Source organism: Camarhynchus parvulus, chromosome 17 (assembly GCF_901933205.1).
Source record: "Camarhynchus parvulus chromosome 17, STF_HiC, whole genome shotgun sequence".
NCBI classification, from domain to species: Eukaryota; Metazoa; Chordata; class Aves; order Passeriformes; family Thraupidae; genus Camarhynchus; species Camarhynchus parvulus.
In genome coordinates, this window is record NC_044587.1 from 7,374,324 (window position 1) to 7,395,861 (window position 21,538).

Below are 21,538 nucleotides of genomic sequence, written 5' to 3' on the forward strand. Positions count from 1 at the left end.
GCCTGGGAGGAAGAAGATGTGCAAGTGTTTGTTTGGAGAAGACAACCAAGAAAAGCACTGCCTAAATAGATTCCAGGTGGTGTCAGATCCCTTCTGTTCCCCCAGGAATTCTGGTTTTTTGGGTTGTTTCAGACAGAGCAGGGCTACAGCTGCTGCCAGGCTGGGGGTCAGGGCTCTGCCTTCCATCCCTTCCATGGTGCTTCAGTTTCCTCATCCTGCTGGTGCCAGCCAAGGAATTTGTGAAGATGATCGTGGTATCAGTTGAGAAGGGTTCTCAGACCCTCTGAGTGAAGAATTGAGGGCAAATATAATCTAAATAAAAGACTTTTTAAAAAATGTGAAGCACAGAAAGAGGATTTTTGCAATTCTCTGTGCTATTCTCATCCCACCCCTGCCATGGCAGGGACACCTACCACTATCCCAGGTTGCTCCAAGCCCTGTCCAGCCTCACCTTGGACACTTTCAGGGATGGGGCAGGGATGGTTTCTCCCTCCCAACACCAGTTTTGTTCCCCAGGCTGTCCCAGAAGCAAAAAGGGGCACAGGCAAAGGCACAGCCCCACACTGCCATCAGTGAGCCCAGAGAGCTCTTGGAACTTGGAGGTTTTGTTGTTCCTTGATGCAAAATAAAATGAAGAAGAAGAAAAAAAAAATTGTCAGCAAATTGGAGGGGCTCCAGCAAAAGGAGATAAAGATGATTAAGGGTTTAGAAGGATTGACCTATGAAGAAAGATTAAAGGAACTAATTATGTACAGCTCAGATAAAGGATGAGTAAAGAGGTGATTTAATAATGCCCTGCAAATACTCAGGAAGGTGTCAACAGTGAGGCAGGGGGAGGAATTATTTAGAGTCCTTCCCCAAGGAACAACACAAGTGATGCAGTGAAAGGGGAAGGTGACATGGGACATCAGCACAACACAGACAAAACCAGAGGTTTCTTTTGGGAGCAGCAAGTGAGTTAGGAGCACAAATCCTGTGGAAACTCCTCCCTTCAATCCCTAAATGATCAAAGAATGCATTTTCAAAGGTGTTCAGGTGCTTAAAGGTGCAGGCAGGTGCTCTAATAGGATTTTCAAGTGCACCTAAGCAGGTTTCAATGGGAATTAGGCACTTAAATAACTTCAGCAGTTCCACCAGTTACTTACTCCCATCCTTGCACAAAACTGGAAGCTCTGGCTGTGGGACTCAGCAGATATCCCCCAGCAGGAGAAGATCAGACCTGAATCCCAAGGTGCTGGAGCAGAATGAGGGTGGTGCAGGAGGACGTTCTGTAGGAAACCATCCTGCCTTGTCAGGGCATTGAGCATTGATCTGCACAGCCCATTTGAAAGTCAATGAGATTTAGACTCTCAGGCCCATTAAAATAAAAATTTTAAAATGCCTTTGGCATTTCAACACCTTGGTCAGTTGGGCAGGTCCTTGTGCAGGTTATGAGTGACAAAGCCAGGGTGACAGAGCTGTCCCAAAACAGCCTGGTCACCTTGTGCTCCCCTGGAATGTGCCACCAGCACTCCAGGGAAACATCTCCCACTTTTTCTGTGCTGAAATTAAGCCATCCATGTTTTCTTGGGGACAGGGGGATATTTTTCCTCTGTAAAAATAATCACCTGGATGGAGGAGGGCTGGGAAGGTACTAAAGGAGAGGCAGGATAATGATGGAAATTGAGAGTCTAGAGAGTCCCAGCATGAAAATCCCACATGGGTTTGCAGCTAAAAACACTGCAAAAAAAACCCACTGCAAAACACTATGTGAAAATATAGGCAGGGAATTTCAAGTGTGGGCTTAGAAGAGAATTATTGACCTCAAAGCTTTCTTCCCAGTGCCTCATGCAGACAGTACCAAGACTTCAAGCCCAATCTGCTCTCCAAGGAGCTCAGCCAGCAATGCCTGCTTGGAGGGGTGTGACTGTGTTCACAGGGGTCCCAGGATGAGGGAAGAGATGAGGATCTGACTCCATGTTTCAGAAGGCTTGATTTATTATTTTATCATATATATTATATTAAAACTATACTAAAAGAATAGAAGAAAGGATTTCATCAGAAGGCTAGCTAAGAATGGAATAGGAAGGAATGATAACAAAGGCTTGTGGCTCGGACTCTCTGTCTGAGCCAGCTGACTGTGATTGGCCATTAATTAGCAACAACCAACATGGGCCAATCACAGATCCACCTGTTGCATTCCACAGCAGCAGATAATCAATGTTTACATTTTGTTCCTGAGGCCTCTCAGCTTCTCAGGAGGAAAAATCCTAAGGGAAGGATTTTTCATGAAAGATGTCTGTGACAGAGGGTCTCTCTGGTGTCAGGCATGGACATTCCCCAAGGCTACCACTTCCCTGGCTGCTCTCCTGGACAGCAAAGTCCCAGAGAAGGTCACTGCATTCCCACCAAAACCCCTCCAGATCCTTGGGACAATTCTATAAGTGCACTGTCAATGGTCACGGTGAGCTCACATCTCTGCCCCAAGCCCAGAAGCACAAAATTTGTGAAGGACTGCTGCCTTCTGACTGTTCCCAAATACACATACGAATACTTCAAAGAAGGAAACAAAAAATCCAACAACAACAACAAAAGAAGAGGAAAACCAACCCAAATTGCCAAATCCTGAGCTCAGCCAATCCCACAGCTCTCGCAGCTGCAAGTTTAGATTCCAGAGGAGAATTTTGAACACAGCCATACCACAAGGAAAGGTGAGAGGAGAGAGGATGTGACTCGTTCTTGCTATTGCCCTGAAGGGTTTTTCAGGGCAAATATTCCAGCGACACTTTCCATTAAACCACAAACTTGTCAATTTAGCCTAGTGTATATATAAATATACATACATATATGTATTTTCAAGTAATTGCTTCAAAACAGGCCAGGTGTTTGAAAGACTGATTTAACCCTTTTGTAGCACTTGAGTCCACTTGAAATTATATGAGAGAGGAAAGTTAAATATGAAGATAAATGCATAAATGGCCAGAGTTGCTATGGAAATGGGAGAGGATGAAAATTGAAAGTCAATAGAGGACTAACTTACTGTTCAATTTTAAAAATAGTCTTTCTATACAGAAAGGGAACAGTTCTCAAATCCCTGTTGGCCTGTATTATACAAAATGGGAAGTGGTTTTGTGGCTGGGTACATCAATTTAATGCTGCATGCTCCACCTGCAGCCTGTGTGGTCCATGGTACATCCTAAGTGGGACTTTTGCTCAGGTTAATGCCAATCTCCAGGGCCCTGGTGCTAAGTGCCAGCATGACAAGCACAGATATGTGGGTCAAACTCTGTAGGGTGTAATGACAAATAATCTGTAGGGATTTCAGGTCAGTTCTGTTTATTTTTTAGCATAATTCCCCATGGAAAGAAGGTTTACCAGGTTGGGCTTGTTGCCCCATGGGCACTGCACAGTAGCTTTCCATGGCCTGCAATCAGATTTGCTGGAAGAAGAGGCATCTTTGAGGAATGAAGTCCTAACAAGCTTTCTGAAGGAGGATATTCTCAAATGAGCACTTTCTGCCATTGCCCTTCCATTTTCCATCCCTCTCCCAGGGTGTGATATGAACTCAGCCACAGAATCCACACGGGAGACAACCATGGAAAACCAGAATTCCTCTGTTCCACTGCTTCCAAAGCCCCTTGTTTTATGAAGATAAATGCAATACACTTCCCTGGTTCCATTCAGAGAGGGAGAGCAAATTATGTTTGAACAGCATCAAACCCCATCCATGAGCAGCATATCAAGAGGACAGTGGGGCTTTGCTTCCACCAGCCCACACTTCTCACTCCCTCTCCATCCCCAGACACCTTCTGAGGCTTCTTGGTACTTTTATTCACCTCCAAAATGTAGGTGAACAAACCCTTTTGGCTCTGACAGCCCAGAAATCACAGCTCATCATTTCCCACACCCCAAGGACTTGACTCTTTCAGCCTCTTGGTCTTCCCTGCCTGTTTGCTTCCCCCACCTCTTACCCTGTGGTGCCCAGAAACTGCAGGCAACCCCTTCCCACAGCCCTGGGATACATTCCTGCCCACAACCCCCATGCCATGGACCCCTGTGCCCCGCTTTTCAAAGAACACAAATCTCTCTCAGCAAATTTCTGACAGCTGGAGGGGTCTCACTGACTCAGGTACAGCAAACCTGAAAAAAACAAAACAAAAAAACAAAAACAAACAAACAAACAAAAAAACAAACAAAAAAGAAAGAAAGAAAGCCCTCAACAGACTCAGAAGATGCTGAAATTCAGCCTCCCAAGGCAAGGAGCTGGCACAAGCTTCAGACTTGGCAAGAAGATTCTGCCTCTTCTTTTCTCTGGCTCACATTCCCCAAGTCTAGCTCCATGCCCTTCTGCAAGGTGGGGTTGAAAGAATTCCACGGTACCAGCAGGATTCTCACCATCCCCATTTCCCAGCCTGCTGGAAAAAGGCCTTTAAAAATAGTTCTGTGCTGCTGGGTGGGATTTTCTTCTGCAGGTGCCGTGCAACAGAGAGCGAGATGAGATTCTAATCATAGCTGCTTGGCAGAGGGAAGGTTCAGAGTTGAGCTGTGCAGCAGCAGCCTCATTTTCACAGCAATATCACTTTATTCTCTGGGTGTCAGGGGGACACACATTGCTGCCACTTCCCTGAGCCATGTTTGTACAACAGACGCAAAGAGCAGCCACAAAACATGGAGCTGTCGCTGCTCCATCACACCCAGGCATGGAGAGCAGCCTGGGGGGTGCCTGATGCTTCTGCTCTGAGCCCCCAGAGAGTTCATCCCACAGGCCAGAGGGTCCCTGGGCTGGTGCCTGACCATCACTCTTGTCCATGGGTGGGTGCTGTCCCTTCCAGCTGTAGGGGGGAGAGGACTTCCCATCCCAGCAGAGAAATTGGAGCTCAAGGCTGCATTTCCCCACTGCATGCCATGGTGTGGCTCTGCACTCAGCACTGAGTGTCAGGATTCAGGACATCCCTCTGGCTGCCCTGGCTTGCCAGAACCCCTGCCAAGAGGCTCAGACACCCTGGCACAGAGCCCAAGACACCCGTGCCTTTGATTATGACCCATGGAAAAAAATACCAACCTTATATGAGGATCTGCAAGCCATGGAAGTCTAAAGAATAATAATTAGTTTGTCACGGGGAGAAAAAAATAGATTTTTGGGGGGGTTTTAGAATGGGGGTTCAGGAGGCAAGATGGAGGGAACTGGGCATGTCCAGCCTTTCTCCTTCTTCTTCTTGGCCTTCATCTTCTGCTGTGATGGTGGCATTTTTAGATTGGTTTAAGGCAGAAGCTCACTGTCTAACACAGGTGATAGGTATTGGGAAGTAATTGTAAATATTGTACACGTTGTTTTTAGTATAAAAAGAAAGGTCTGCTGAACAGACCTCAGCTGGACAGAGAAAGAATTTTATAGATAAGAAACAGTAAACAACCTTGAGAATGTGAACTGAAGAGTTCTGACTCCTTCTTCAACTGCTGGGCTGGGAAAAGAGACTGCCCAGGTGTGTTCAGCAGGTCAGACAGAGGCACACTGCCTGCTCCCGGGGCGGTGTTATCTTTTTATACTAAAAACTACGTGTACAATATTTACCATAACTTCCCAATACCCATCACCTATGTCAGACAGTGAGCTTCTACTCTAAACCAATCTAAAAATGCCAACATCAACAGAAGATGGCGGCTAGGAAGAAGGGGGAAAAAGGACAAGGCACGCCCAAATTCCTCCATCTTGGGACCTCAAGCCCCATTCTAAAAACCTCAAAAATCTATTTTTCACCCTGTGATGAATTCACTATCATTCTACTTAAACTCTTTTGACTTGTAATCTTTCATATAAAGGCTGGTAAGTGTTTTTTCCAAGGGCTAAATCAAAGGCACAGGGGTTTGGGCTCTGTGCCAAGGTCTCTGAGCCCCCTGGCAGGGTCTCGAGTCCTCCAGGGCAGCCAGAGGAATTTCCTGGGTTCCAACAGGGGGGGATGTTTTCTGAAACAGAGATTATTGCTACATAACGACACCCTCCTGTCACCACAGCCAGGAAAGCACAGGTGACAGTCACCCCAGCATGACCACACTGCCATGACATCTCTTCCCTGCACCCTCCCATGTCCACAGATGTTTTATCAGCTGCCTGACAGGCCTGGCACCCCCTGTCTCAGAGCTGTGCTGTCCTCACCAGCAGCAAAACCATTAAGCCCCCTTTGCAGCCCCATATGCATTCCCTTCATGCCTTTAATCCTGACAGCCCAAGTAAATTCCTGCTGAAAAGAAAACCCTTGTTCCCCCTCCCCGAGCTGCTGCTTTTGTGCTAAATGTCATTAAAAGCAGAACCCAGGGTAACATCAGTCCTTGCTGAAGGTTGAAACCACCTTGACTGTAATCTTGGCTTGGCACTGGATGGGAAAAAAAAAAAAAAAAAAAAAAAAAGCAGATACTTCTTCCACTTCTCTGTCAGCTCCACTTTGCATCAAAATCTCCTTTGTATGTCACAGAGCTATTAAAGTTGTGGATTGTGGCTGGGCTCTGTGTGTGTGGACGTGTGCGTGTCTGTGTCTCAGAAACTGGGTCACCCGGAGAGCGCTCCATGAAAACGCTGCCCTGACAAATCCAGGCTGGCAAGACTCAAAGATACCCCTTATAGTGTTTTTCTGCCTCCCATCATGCTTTGAAATGAGCAAATAATACTACTTTCTGCTGTATTTTTATATCTTTTATTCAGGAGCTTCCTGAGGTAAATAACCTCAGGCAGGCAAATCCAAGGGGATGCTCCTATCTCTCTTGCTGTCTGCTCACTCTGAAATCATGATATACTTTGCTTTCATGATGCTCTTTATAAAACATTCTCTTTTTTTTTTCCAGGAGAAACGGCTATCAAGGAGGGCAAGAAACTTCACACATTTGGCTCAGGCTTCAGTCCCAGCATTTTGTCATCCCTCTCTCCCTGTCACTGCCCCAGAGGCGACAGGAGGGCACCTCCAGAGCCCACAGCACCTCCCCATCACCCAGGGGAGCCCTGTGGCCATCACCCCAGCCAGAGCAGAGGGTGGCTTCTCACCTTTTGGCAGGCAGACATCCTGTAATTCCCATCAGGGCTGTGAATAGCACAGCTCAGTTTCTCTCTGGGGCTGAGGGGTGAATCCTGAATCCTCACTGGGGCACTGAGAAGTGGGGAACAGCAGAGCAGGGGGTGGGATTTTGCTCAGCACCCCAGCAAAATCCAGGCTGCTGGAGGGGCAAGAGGTGTGGAACTGAGAGTTGCTGACTCCATGCAGGACAGAAAGGTGTGGGCCACAGTCTCAGGGGAAGCCTGTGGGTTTTTTTATTAACAGCTTATTTTAATATTTACAGTATGAGAGAAGAGATGGCAGGAAGAAATATCTGGGCAGGGAAGGCTTTTCTGCTAAACAGAACTGCAAAGAGGGGCTTGGGGACCAAATACTGCTCTTTTCCTTTGTGCTACTCTAGGGCACTTATTTCCCCTAAAAAAAGCAAAACTTAAGTGACCACAAATAGAACCAGTGACAGGAAAGGGGATGGGAGGCTCTGGCTTCAGACAGATGTCTGCTGGCCTGGGGGAGAGCTGTAGAGGAGGATTTCCAAATCCCAGGCTGAGGGAAATGGAGTTGAGGAACAGAAAGTGCATTTTCACAGGCTCTGATCTAGGCTCTGGCTGTCTGTTAGTGCTGCACTCCTGCAAATCACGGTGTGCAGGTTGTGAACCCCATTTCAGCAACGGGAAAGCAAAGCAGGGCAGAGATAACAGGCAGCATTCATCATCCGAGGGGCCTGGCAGCATCCAGAGCCAGGCAGGGGTGGCAGAGAGCCCTTCCCAGCAAACTGGGAAAAGAAAACAGAGGGATTGAAGGGTGAACAGGGGCACAGGCTCCCACCACATCCATGGTGAGACATGGAGAGGAGAGGGAATTCCAGGGGGGAGTTGAAGCACTCAGGGCATCCCACATCGGGTAAGTTTGGGGTTGTTTTGGGTCGTTAAGGAGCAGAAGTGCCGATCCAGGAGCCCGTGGGTGTGCTCAGCTGGAGCAGCAGGTGTAGGGAGGGGGGACACGGGATGTCACTCCTCCCAAGCCTGCTCTGTGTCCTCTGGTTAATGAATTCAGCGGTGAGTTTAGGGGATCTCAGGAGAATGAATTGTCAGAGCGTTGGAAGCAGGAGATGGCAGGGGAATTACTGCTAATCCTTTCTGGTGGGACACAGCGCTCCAAAGGATTTAAAGGCTATTCAAAAATGTAGAAAAAGAAGAAGTGACAAGGACACCCCTCCCTCTTTCTTGCGTTTTAGGTTGGTCACTTGCTGCTGGCTGGGAAAGACAGAAAAGAGAAACTTCCAGGAGAGGGAAAGGATAAGAGGGAGAGAAGAAAAGATGAAGAATGAAGATTAGATCTGGAGAAAAGCCGATCTTACCCTCTCAGGGAGTGTAGGCTGCAATTAAATCTCTTTTGCCTAACAATACCCATTGTTATTTGCGCAGTAGCACTCAAGATGCCGCGATAAGGGATTGAGGAGCTGCAGGCAGGGAAGCTGCAGGTTTATCCCTGAAAATCCTCTGGCTGCAGGGCCCTGGGCCCCAGTCCCATGGGGTGACCCTGTACCTCAGCTGAGCATCTCCCCATCACCAATAATAAATGTATTCTGAACAGCTCTGGTGGAAGGATTTTGGAAGTGTGGGGTTTGAATATCCTCTCCCCGCTGTTTGATTTGTAGACTTGGTCATGGGTTTGGTCACACAGAAGGTGTGTGACCAAAGGTCACTCCCTCTGTATTTTGGGAAGGCTGGCAGGCACCAAGGCAGGTCTGGGCTCTTGTGCCCTCCAGAGATGCTGAGGTTCTTTCATGCCAGTCACCTGTCCCAGCTGGACCCCAAGGGCTCCATCCTGTCCCCTTCAAAACATGGCTGGTACCTATGCAATGCTCATTTCCATCCCTCTGATTATCAATATGCAAAAAAGGAGCACTTAGAGGCTCACCACAACAGGTAGGTGCTTTGGTTAGTGCTGGAAACCCTGGGACCCACCCAGCTAAACTGTGCTCTCTTTCTCACCCTGAGATCCTGCACTTATACCTTCCCTCTTCATTTTCTTCCTTTCTCTTGCTTTTCAGGTATGGTGTTTGTGAGGGTCCCCAGGACAAGGTGAGAGATGAGAATTTGACTCCATGTTCTCAGGAGGCTGATTCATTGTTTTATTATTATATTATTAAAAGAATGCTACACTAAAACTATACTAAAGAAAGAGAAAGGAGACATCAGAAGGCTTAACAAAAATGAATAATAAAAACTTGTGACAGACTCAGAGTCCAACACAGCTGGACTGTGATTGGTCATGAATTAAAAACAATTCACATGCTGGATAAACAATCTCCAAATCACATTCCAAAGCAGCAAAACAGGGAGAAGCTGAAGCTTCCCAGGAGAAGAAATCCTGGCGAAGGGGTTTTTCAGAAAATATCACAGTGACATTCAGGTGTTTCAGCAGAGCTGCCCTCAGTTGTGCAATGTTCCTCTGTGTGTTCTGAGCAGCACAGGGAGGTCCAGGATGGTGAATTATTGACTGTGCCCTCTGGGTGACCTTGAGGCAGAGGAAGGTGAGGGCTCCTGGCAGATGGGCCCCTCTCTGCAAATCGTGCTTTGCTGTCATTTGTCCCCGTTCCCAGCCTGAGCTGGGCATGGCAAGGAACAACTTATTAAGGAATTGCTTCTTTCCTCCCCTGTTCAGCTGCTCTCAGGCAGCTCCTATCAATCCACCGCACCTACTCAAGGTGTTTTGCAAAAGGCACTTAGTGAAATTCATTCCATGGGTTCCTCAGTGGTTTTTGCTGCCTGAACTGCACGTGGGGTGCAGGCAGGTGAAGGTTTGACTGTGAGAGGGACAGGGGAAGAGCTATCATAGAAGAGGAATTTCCATTTTGCCAAACATAGTTTCCAGCAGGTTACAAAACAAAAAAAAAAACCAAAAAAAACCAAACCAAAACAAAACAAAAAAACACACACAAAAAAAAAAAAATTAAACCAAACCAAAACAAAAAATTCCCACAAAATGAAGTCCAGGGTTTTTATTTTGGGTGTGTAGAAACCATTTTTACATTTTGGTGTTGCTTTTGGAGGCTACTCAGATTGTGTAAATAGAAACAAATTTTAAAATGAAAAGGTACTCTGAAAAACAGCAGCATAAGCCTAAGCAGACATTTTTTAAAATGACATTGTGGAGCAATTTAACTTTTATTAGAAAACTCTTTTTCAGCCCCTCCAAACCATTTTTTAAAATCACTGTTTCCATAAAAAATATCTGTTCCAAAATTACATGCAACAGCAAACCAGAAACTCTGCTGTGACAATTCCCATTCCATACATTCACCACGCTACCTCATTAAATTGCAGAAACCACATACAAAACAGCATTTCCCAGAGGACAAACGCTCTCCCCGAGAAGTTTCAACCTGTTCCTGTCAAGTACCAGTGCGCCCAGGGAAAGCAGCTGCTTTTCCTCATTCTGCTGGGTTTTTTAGTGACACTGGAAATCTGTGTTGCTGCTCAGGGGGGCCAGGGGAGCATTCCTGCAGTGCTGCTCCTGCAGGCAGCCAGATCCAGGTGGGAATGCTGCCCATGGCTCTGTGTCTCGGTTTGGAAAGACAGGAGTCTGCTAAGGAAGGCAGGAGCCTCCCCTGAAATGGAGAATGTAAACCCTCCCCACCCCTCCGAATTGCTATAATTTTAAATTAAGGGGCTCTCAGGGAAAAAATGTGGGAGCAGGAAATAACAGTTCTTTAATAGGGAAGAAAACAAAGAATAAAATAAACAATGCAGTCCACTAGAACAACACTGACAGAGTCAGAACCCAACCTGACACGCTGTGGGTCAGGGTGTTGGTGGCAGTCCCATTGGAAATGTGGCTGCAGCCCTCCTGAAGTATCAGGTGTGGTTCTGTTGGAGCAAGGGGGTCCTGTAGAGAAGGATGTATTCTTCCTCTGGAGATCCAGTGGAGGAAGAGGCAGCTGCTGTTCCTCTGGGGAATCCCGCGGAGAAAACCTGTGCTGGTGTTCCAGAATCTCAGAGCATATCTGGGTAGCAATGCTTGGCTCCTCCCTCTGGGCAGAGCATCTCACAATGGGATGTTACAGTTCTTATCAGCCATGCAGTGATATTCAATAGTCTGTTATCAGCAGATGTGCTCTCCCGAGGGAGGTGTGAATGTGGTCACTCAGAGAGAGAGAGAAGGCAAAGTGCTCACTTGACAAGGTAATCTGCCATACAGATGGCAATAAAAAACATCTTGCATGCAATCTTCAACATTATGCTTTCCAGCTTTTCCAGCTGCTGCAGCGTGGGCAGCACTGTGGGGATTTTTGAAGGAGTTGTGAATGAGTTAGAGATGGGACCTCTGAATTGGTTTTGATTATGCGATTTATTTTTCTTGTCTTCTGCGTGGGCAGGAAGGGTGAGCTCAGCTCACATCTTTACCCCATGGCTCAGAAGGTCACAAGACCCCTAGTTACAGGACCTTTTCAAGGGTTTATTGACCAATAAAACACTGCCAACAAAGATATTTCTGGTTTTGACCCAATCCTTAAATATTTTGTCTTATGGACTCATGCTACAGTGTGAGTTTTCTTGGCCAATCGTGTTATGACACACAAACCTCCAGCACTGCATTCTAAACTCCGTGTTTACCTCAGTAACTACTTTTATTTTTTCTATATCTCAAACTCTAAAACTCTAAACTTTCCTTTACTTAGCTCAACGTGTCTCTGCTTTAAACCATAAATCCACATTCTCACTTCTAGCACCTAAATTTGGAAGCCTTTTCCAAGGTCTCAGACCAAATCCTGGATTTAATTCTAAGCTTTGGCTTACAGGCCCAAAGTTGTGAGAATTCCCTGCATTTTGGATTCCAACAGAGCACCAAGGCAATCACACTAATGAGGGCATGCTCTGCTCAGAAGACCCTCCACAAGGCAAGGAGGTCCAGAGCTGCAGCTGTCCTGGCATTTTGCATGGGTTAAATGAAGCTCAGAGTGAAATCAGGGCATGTCCCCACTGCAAATGGAGTAGCTTGGATGCAACAGCCCTTTGGAGCTTTGTCTCCATCTGTTTTTATGACCTGGGCAAAAGAGATGCTTTAACAATTGGAATATTTTCAGATATTTACATGAGAGATGAATGCAGAGCTGCAGTGGTGTTTGCTTGGCTGCTCATTTTTTCACAGAGTGAGTAAATCCTATCAAAGCCACTTGCTGCAGAGTGGGCAGCTCCAAACAGTGCATGCCAGCAGCTTTGGAAACATGAGAATGTTGAGTTTTCCTTTGGATATTTGCTTCCTACAGTAAGACAAATGAGTATGTGTCTTTCTGTGGGAATCACAATATTCCCCCACTTATGGTATTGGGGAAAGCTGTTTGGAGTCTTCCAAAGAAAGATCTACAGCCTCTCTGCTGGGTAAATGGTGAAAATACAATCCTTCACACAGTCTTGTCCATCTTGGGCTCATAAACCCCACACTGCCTGGGCAGGTCACAGAATTACAGAGTGGGCCAGCCTGGAAGGGACCACAGAGGGGCAGCTGAAGCTATGATGGGTTTTGTGGCTTTTTCTTGGACAATAAGGAAGCCAGGGGCAACTCAGGTATTCATGTCTGCTGTGGAGACTCTGAATAGGAAGAGAAAAGCAAGTGACCACTTTCTTTTAAAATTGTACTGGTGGGAGCCTTGTCTCAGCATCACTCCAGCTCTCCTAAAATTGCTTTGATACTCAAAAAAACACCGACTTTTTAAACAATACTGTCCTAAATCCCTTTTATAAATGCCCAGAACCACTCTCAGGCTTTCTGAAACTCATTGTTATAATTACAATCAAGAATCATAGGACTCTGTGCTTTGTGCCAGAAATACACATCCACTGAATTGTTTGCAGAGGAGCTGCAGAGAGAAAGAGTGAAGGAGAAATGCACCTTCAGTGCTGCTCAATTCAGGAGCAGGAACTCCCACTCTGCTTAATTTTTCCTCTTTTGTTTCCCAATTTAACTTGGAGCTGCTGAAATTCAGGCTAAGCTTTGCTTTGTCCACTGTGCTCTGCTGTGGCCTCAGTGCAGTGAACTATTCAAGGTTCTCTGTCCCCCACCATCCCCAGCAGCCTCCTGGAGGAGGAGGAGGAGGAGGAGGAAGGTGAGGGTGGAAGGGTGAGGAGGAGGGTCTGCAGGACCCATCAATGCCAGCAGAGGTGAGGAGAACTTCAATTTGGGAATTGCAGGGATAGGATTTAGCAGATGCAGAACAAACTCTCTGGGCAAAGGAAAGCAGCATCAAGCGCAGTTTTATTAAATCTTCATCTCCTGGGTCACAAAGGAAGCTTAGGGAGGGCTGTGGGGGGCTTTGGTAGTCTTGTCTGACACAGCACATAGGGAGGGAGCTGTGATTCAACTTTTGCCAGCACAAGGCCTGGAACTGGCTCTCCCTCTCTGTCCAACAATGTCTGGTGTTGATCCCTGATCCTGCTCCCATGGAAATGTGCCTGTCTGGTGCTTAGGGAAGTGAGTGGATACCCATCAGATCTGATTCACCACTCACTTGCTTCTGTTTTACCTCTGCAGAACATCCCTGATCATAGAAGGATTTGCAAGATTAACACCAGAGTAATTCAGTGCTAATTCAGTAATTCATTAAACCAGTGATGAATTGCCCAACCCAACCAAAGCCTTTGGCAAAAAGAGAGCAATACTCCTGTCCCATGCCATATCCCACACATCACTGGTGTGCTCTGTGTTCAGATTCCATGGCATTCAGACTCTCCTTCCTTGATTCAGGACATTGCTGGGGTCCTTTAGTTCAGCTAACCCAGACTTTTCCCCTCTATCTCTTCTCCTGCAAAATGCCAGGCATGTTCTCAGTGAAACAAAAGCAAAACTCCCCTACCCAGTGCTGTTCCAGGTGGGAGCTGACCCCTGAGGAAACAAACAGGCAGCTCTGAACCTCATTTCAAACCCTGGAGGCTCTTGCAGCACCTTCCAGCAGTGAATTAAGGCTGGTCCAGAGAGTGAAAAATCTTAATCTAGAAGTGGCTGGCTGTAAACATTGAAACACTTCATTCAGGCTCAAATTCTGCTTGTTAAGGGCAGTCCCAGAGCATATCCACAAACACTGGATGAGGAGAAGCAGAGGGAGCAAAGAAATATTTCACTTTGGAGGTGTTACACATTTCTTGTCCCCCCAAGCAAACTCCAAAATGCCCTCTCAAATGCTATATAATCTGGATATAAGTAAGATTTTCAGGTGATGGTTTCAGTATTTGGCCTTGGTCTAATGAAAACTGAAAGAAACATGTTGGGCAAATTTCCCAACCACAGAACCCTCCCTCCCTGATGACAAAAGTATTCAGGTTCCCTGAGCAGCTGCCAGCTGGGCTGTAGGATGTCCCATTGCTCCCTGAAGGGTTTGTCCCAGGTCATGGTGCCCATGGAGGCAGGCACAAGACTTTTGGAATCCAAACCTTGTTTCAGTTTCACAAAGTTTCCAGAGCTGAAAATCCTGCGTCTTTACTCTGCCTTTGAGATTCTGGGGTCCACTCAAAGCAGCAGACTCTGAAGTTCTTCTGGGTAAATGATCCCATGACCCCAGTCCAGTTTCAGAAACAGCCAGATGACAGTCAGAGCATTGGTCTGTTCCTGCACCCACCAAACCTGAGGTATGGCTGGGCCACCTATGGGTGACAGCCATGGCCAAACACAGAGCTCAGGCAGATCTTCTGGCCCTCATCACTTCTTAACTTGCAAATTTCCTTGAGAGGAGGTGACCGGCAAGGCAGGAATTTCTGTAGTGATGTAGCAGTGCTTCCATCCACTCCCTCTGACTCTGAGCAGCAACAGAAGCATCACCCTGTTTTTTTTAAGATTTTCTAAGCCTTCTGATGTTGACATTCTTGTAGCAAACTTTCTCACACACTTTCTGTAAAAAACTCATTGTTTTGCATTCCTTTATGGAGGAAGAGAAAGTTGATGAACTGTTGGTCTGTCCAGTGTCATTGGAGAGGTGGCACTGTCACCCTCCAATCCACTGTCACTCTTGGAAAACTATGAATGTTGGAGTCAGAAAATAAACTTCCCTTTTTTCTTCACCTTGAGAACAGCAGTGTGCACTTGTGTTCTTTCGTGTCCTATAGCGACAAGAAGAACCAACTTCTAAACACCATCCATCAGTCCAGGGTGGCAGACAGGGCAGGAAGAACCCTTCTTTCTCTTCACATGAGCTTTGCCTCCTCATGATTCCAATTTTTGCCTTCCATCAGCACTCCTGTCAGCTGCCTCCAGAAGATGTGCTTGCTTATTTCATTGTCTTTCCACTCCAGGTAGGTGTTCCTCCTCAGGTACCGAGACAGCCCCAGCCTCTGCCTCAGCAGGTCCTTGTTCACATCTTCCAGCACGATCATGATGATCCCAGCCTTGCCCTCCACCAGCTGCCAGGACTGGGCAATGTCAAACTCAAAGCTGCACCACTTGCTCTCCAGGAAGTCAGCGGAGATGACTGCGATGACATTCCTGCTGCTGAGAAACCCCTCCTGGATGATATTGGTGACAATGGGCACCCCTGGCAGGAAGTCCCTGTAGTACAGACACAGGTGGAAGGGAGGTCTTCCACCTTCCAAGGGTTCCACCAGCTCCTTTGTCACCCATTCCTGGTCTTTGCTGGAGTGGATGACAAAGGCGTCGTAGGTGTCGCCTCTTTCTGCGTAGTGTTTGCAGCCACTGAGCAGCACCACGGAGTAGTAGAGCTGGAAGTAGTACCTGTAAACCAGTAAGAGGAGCACCACTACACAGAGCAACACAACCACTGAGGAGGCAACTTTGCCTGCATTGACGTGGCAGGAGGACAGATCAAAGCTTGGCAGGCTCACGTTGGCCACGTACGAGGGAGTGTGGCACAGCATCAGCTCCTCGTTCTGCAGCAGCTCCTGCTTCTCCTTGATCCATATCAGGAAGTCCAGGTACACACAGGAGCAATCAAACAGGTTCTGAGAGATATCCAACTGGAGCAGGCTGTCAGGCAGGATTTCCCTGGCTGAGTCCAACAGAACAGTCAGCTGGTTTCTGCTGAAATCCAGGACTCTGAGGGCTTGGAGTGGCTGGTAGACTCCAGGATCAAAAGTCAGGAGCTTATTGTTGCTGATGTTTAGCTCTTTTAGCTCAGAGAGGGCATCAAAAGTACTTTGATCCACGTATTCCAATTTGCAGCTTGAAATGTCCAAGGTGTGCAGGTGACTTAGGTTTTTGAAGTTGTTTGCCAGCTTATTGTCTGCAAAGGAGTTTCCTGCCATCTTGAGCACTTGCAAAGAGTTCAAGCCACAAAATGTACACTGGGATGTAACTTCGGTTTTGGTGTGGGAGATATCAAGGTAAATCAATCTCTGAAGGGACAGAAAGACAGGATAGGAGCCAGGACCAAATAAAGTTGTGTGCTGAAGGTCCAAATATAACAAATTCTCCACATTAGTGAATTGTGCAGTCAATCTGATGTAAGAATTGAAGCTTAAGTTCAAGTGTTTCAAATTTGGGCAATTTCGAAACTGAGGGGAACAGCAGCTGCTGAAGGTGAGTCTATTCTCACTCAAATCTATGACCTCCAGGTTACTGAGACCCTCAAACTTCTGCTTGAAGTTTTTGAGACTTCTGTTCTTGGTAATACGAAGCACTCTCAGCTCCTTGAAAAGTGACAGCTTCAGGGCAGGCACATCATCAAAATCACATTTCTTGCATTCCAGCTGCTTCACTTTAGACCCCGCAGGAACCTGTGATATCTGCTCAAGTCCCAGGTCCACCAAGCGAACAGTGGAGACGTTGCCTAAGCAGTCAAAGAGAGTGTCTGTGTCATGCTCAAAGTCCCTGAGGCAGATCAGGACAAACTCTTCCATCTGCACCTGGCACAGTCCATCCAAGAGCCCCCTCTCAAAGTCCTGCTGTCTGCCATGGTCACTGAACACCCCAACTGTGAGTCTGCTGACCTGCAAACCAGCCAGGCCTTGCAGGGAAGTTTGCATCATGGAGCTCTCAAAGGCAGACCTAAGAGCCAGCTCAGCGAGGTGGATCCCTGCGAAGGCCCCCGGCTCTATGGATTTTATATTGTTTAAGGAGAGCACCAGAGTGAGGTTCAGCCTGTTTCTTTCCCTCAGGGCATCGAGGTCTCCTCTGGAGATAGATGTGATCCTGTTAGAGAAGAAGCTTAGGTGCCTGAGGGAGGTCATGTTGGTGAAATACTTGGGAAGCTTCAATGAAGTAATGCTGTTGTGGCCTAAATTCAGCTCCTGCAGAGTATGCAAGTGGCCAATAGGCAGCTCAGACAGAGAGGTCCTGTTGGTTTCCACCAGAACCAGTTTTTTCAGAGATATTAAGCCATAGAAAGCTGCTTTGCCCAGGTGCTGGAGGGAATTGGCAGTTAAAACCAAGGTGGAAAGTGTATGGAGATCCATAAAGGAGTTATCTTCTATTGTATGGATGTGGCACCTGTTGGGCATGAAAAGAAAATATAAATGCATGAAACACTGTCCCTGCCTTGTTCTCTGAGTGCTGCTGTGACACCCTCAGGCTCAGCCCCATCCCGAGGGCTGGCTTGGGTTTGCTGTGCTGGGCAGAGGCATCCCTGGATGTGCAAAGGGAACTCTCCTCCAGCAGGAGACCTCCTCTCACCTCCTCCTCTCCAATCTTAAATTCAAAGCAAGAGACCTGGAGACCTGGTGAAGATCAAAAATTCGTGCAGGCAGCAGGAAAGAAGACTCCTGGCCATCAGTTTAGGCCAAAGTGACATTGTGATGACCATCACCGATGGAAGAGGCAACCAGAGCCAGCATTCCCTCACACCTTGCACATCCCCAGCCCCATGACTGCCACCTGAGCCCCACCTGGGCAGCCCCACTGGCACCAGAGCAGGGCAGCTGCGGCAGAGCTCCCGGCCCTGTCAGCTGCTGGTATCTGGTGATGGCTCAGAGGGAGCAGAGCCCAGGCTGTGCTGGCTCAGGAGGAGAAAAGGAAGAGGGGGAAATGAGCGTGGCCCCCTAAGGTGTGTTTGATGTGGGAAGATTCAGAATTTGAGACCCAAATGCATTCTGCAGTGAATCCCAGCAGAATTAGTTTAATAATCCAGGCAGTGCCTCACAGCACATGTGCTCTGCCACTCAGCCAATTTGGAGCCAGAGCTGTGACGGGGCTGAGTGACATTTCTCAGTGAAACAATTTACCCAGAGAAACTGTTGTCTGAAGTCAATGGAAATTATACATCAATTCAAATTTGCTAATAGGCCTCCCCCATCTCTTCCCCCAGATATGTGAGGAGAAGGCAAAAGAGAATATGTTGATATTTTAAAACAGCCTTTTAGAAAATGAATGTACCTTCATGTTATTTTTTTTCTAAACTGTGATTAGAAAAACAGCTCACCCAAGATGTTCCACTTCAGAGTTTTTGTAACAGTGAAAAGCCTGACATTTTTCTTGTTCGCAGACAAGTGAAACATCTTCCTCCTCCTTCTCACATTCCAGCCTACAAGATCAGACTGACAGACCCAGCTCTGAGTGGAGGGTGTGCACTCAGTGACTGGACTAAAAGCTGCTCATCACTTCACCACGGGGATGTGCAAAATGACAGACACAGGGACAAAGTCACAAGGAAAAAAAAATAAACAGCCACGACCAATAGACCCCAAAATAAGGCACCATTGTAACCTAGCTGGTGAAGAAAAATTTACCAGCATCCACATAATAAATCCTATTACCTTGAAAGGTCCAGAAACTGCAGCTCAGGGACTGATGCAAAATAATTTGACCCCAGTGATTTCAGATTGCTGAAACTGAGGTCCAGGTTCAGGGTGGTGTTTGGGACTCCATCAGGAACTCCGGAGATGTTCAGTCCAGTGCATCTGAAAGTTGTGTTAGGGGTGATCTGCAACAGAGGCAGATCCCATCATGGTCAACATCTGCTCTTCGTGAAGTGCCAGGAAATGTCACTGTCAGGAAAGCAGGAGCAGAATCACCCCCCTTGCAGTTCATTTCTAAAGGAGCTGCCCTGAGTTTTAGGAAATAATCTTACATACCCTAAACATTTTTCTCTCTCCTAATAGAACCAGTCTTACCCCCAGCAAGAGTTGCATTTCTTGCTGATTAAAGCTGGGACAAAACTACAGGACAGCATTCCTTGAGGTGACAGATGAACCAGCAGCAGCCTTTGAGAGAATCAGCAGGACAAACACTCATGGATGCACTGCATGTCCAGGAACAGCTCTCAGCTCTCTTCCCCTGCACATAACCAGGCAGCTTGAACCAAAGTTATTCTGCAAGCAAATAATTGCCAGCAAAACTTTGCAAAAGGCAGTTTGTCCCTGCCAGGTACTTGGTGAAATCACTCTACTGCACAAATCTGTGTTTTGTAGAAATTAGAGAAAATTTAGATCCCTTCCAAGGGAAATATAATCTATTTCAATAACTGCAGTGTAGCACCCTCAGCGGTACAGAAAACCAACGAGAAGGAAAAGTTCTTGCTGCTGGTTCTGGTTCTCAGAGATTTTGAGACTAGAATTTACTTCAAATACTTCAATCACCTTGATAAAAACCCTGGGGAAAAAAATAAAAAATTAAACTGGGCTTTCCTAAGAGGCTTGAGGCACAAATCTCCCAAGCAAAGGGAGAGAAACAGAAGGATTTTGTGCTCACTCAGAGCTCACATACCTCCAGACAGGGATCCAGGAGGCAGCCTGCCAGTGGGGATGGGACAAATGCCAGCTGCAGCAGCACCAGGAGTGTCCCCACAGGAAGGGCTCCTCTCCTGGGCATCTTCAGGAGGCCAGGAGTGCAGGAGAAAGGAGCATGGAGAGAGAAACCTGGAGACAGAAACCTCCTGCAGTGCCAGGAGTTGTGTTGCACCACTCCTGCTCCTCACTGCATATCTCTGAGGGTTGCAGAGAGCAAGAAGGGAAGTGAAACTTGGTCACTGCCTTGTTTCTACACACCCTTCTTGAAATTGTTAAAAAAAAAAAAAGCCAACAAGAAAAAAAAAAAAAGAAGTAATGACAGATATAATTTGGGCTAGAAATTAAAGAGGAATATGGGTTTCATCAGTGCCACTTGACTTGATTGCCTCTGATTAGCTCAGGTCAAATTGGCAAAAAAAAAAAAAACCCAAACCAACAGAATATTTTGTGCAATTCTGAGCCCAGTTTCATGCTCCACATCCCATAACTCAAATGCACTGGTTAGAGAGGGTGACTCTCTGCTTCTGCTCCCAGCTTCACCCTGGCAAGCCCTGGAGAAGAGCTCAGCTGGGACAGAGGTTTTCTTAAGCCAGGTAAGCACAGGTTTATCTATGGCCGAAGCTCCCGTGAACAAACACTCAGGTTTTATCCATCTGGTTGGACTTTTATTGCAATTATTGCAGGAATATGGCCAGGCACAAGGAGATTCACAGAGTAATCAGACCTGTGGTCACAGAAATTCCACCCCTCCCCAAAAGCTGCAAAAAGGAGAGGCACAAACACCCTGAGCTGGGCTTAGAGCTGCTCCCTGCCCTGGTCATGCCTGAATCTCTGTTTGATGCCTGGTTACAGGATATCTCAATGCTGAATTCCCAATGCAGACTATTGTTTCAGGAAAAAAAAAAAAATAAAAGCTTTGTAAAACCTCACAGTGGGCAATATTAATTTAAGTCAGCTCTGAGCCTTCTAATAAAGCTCCCTGCCTTCATTTAGTCTGATAAATGGTCGTGCATTCATGTATCTCCTCCTGTCTTCCTGGAGATAACTAAGAATTGTTACTGGGGATCCAGCCATAGGGTTGCTGGGTATTATCAATGCCACATAGGCAGAGAAGTGGCAAAAATTTGAGACACGGGTGGAATATTGGTCTAGAAGAAGATGGAATAAAGTGTGACAACTCATGAAAGTCTGTGAAAATTGATATTAAATATAAGATGCGATATCAGCCCCGCGAGAAATCCACTTATAAAGAAAAGTTTAAAGTATTTCAGAGGTGGGGGTTAGACTTTTTTGACAGGTTAGTAGAGAGCCTAGGAGAGATGGGGAAATCCTAAAATAACTGATGATCTCTGCAGTAAAAAACACATGGCAGCACAATGGGAGCTAAAACCGACACCCTGATGTGCAGCCAGATAGTGCCCATTAAGCCAGCAGACAAAAAGTTTGTTGAAATTGGGCAAGTTCTACAAAATCCCTGCTCTGAAAAGCCTCTGGTGATTGCAGGTATTTCCTTTTATAGATGGAATCAAAAGTGAATGGAAACAATTGCTGACTGCTTCTGTGCCTGGATTAAGGAAATTGGCAGAGCATCGTGTGTCTGCAGAGAGAACAAATGAGTGCATCCCTTAGCATTCAATATGCAGAATGAGGCAATCCACATTTAATTTTTATCTAAAGCTGAGATGAGCCTGAAGTATGCTCTAGAAATTACCATTTCAATGGAGACTTACTGAAGATGCTGAAGAGTTTGGGAGCATCACAAAATCCCTCCCACAGCCATGCTCAGAGGTCAAGTGGGAAGTGCAGCTTGAAGGGCGTTCAGAGGAGGCACTGCTGCTGTCACAGGGG

General features: G+C 46.7%; 1 protein-coding gene across 1 annotated transcript; it reads right to left on the reverse strand.

Moving 5' to 3' along the window:
- Positions 1 to 15,199: 15,199 nt before the first annotated feature.
- On the reverse strand, positions 15,200 to 19,781 carry TLR4 (toll like receptor 4). The gene is made up of 3 exons (XM_030961464.1): positions 19,668 to 19,781; positions 18,719 to 18,885; positions 15,200 to 17,456 (listed from the first exon to the last, which is right to left on the reverse strand). Exons 1-3 carry the CDS (start codon positions 19,770 to 19,772, stop codon positions 15,200 to 15,202), a joined length of 2,529 nt encoding a protein of 842 aa, XP_030817324.1. The 5' UTR covers positions 19,773 to 19,781.
- Between the last annotated feature and the right edge of the window lie 1,757 nt (positions 19,782 to 21,538).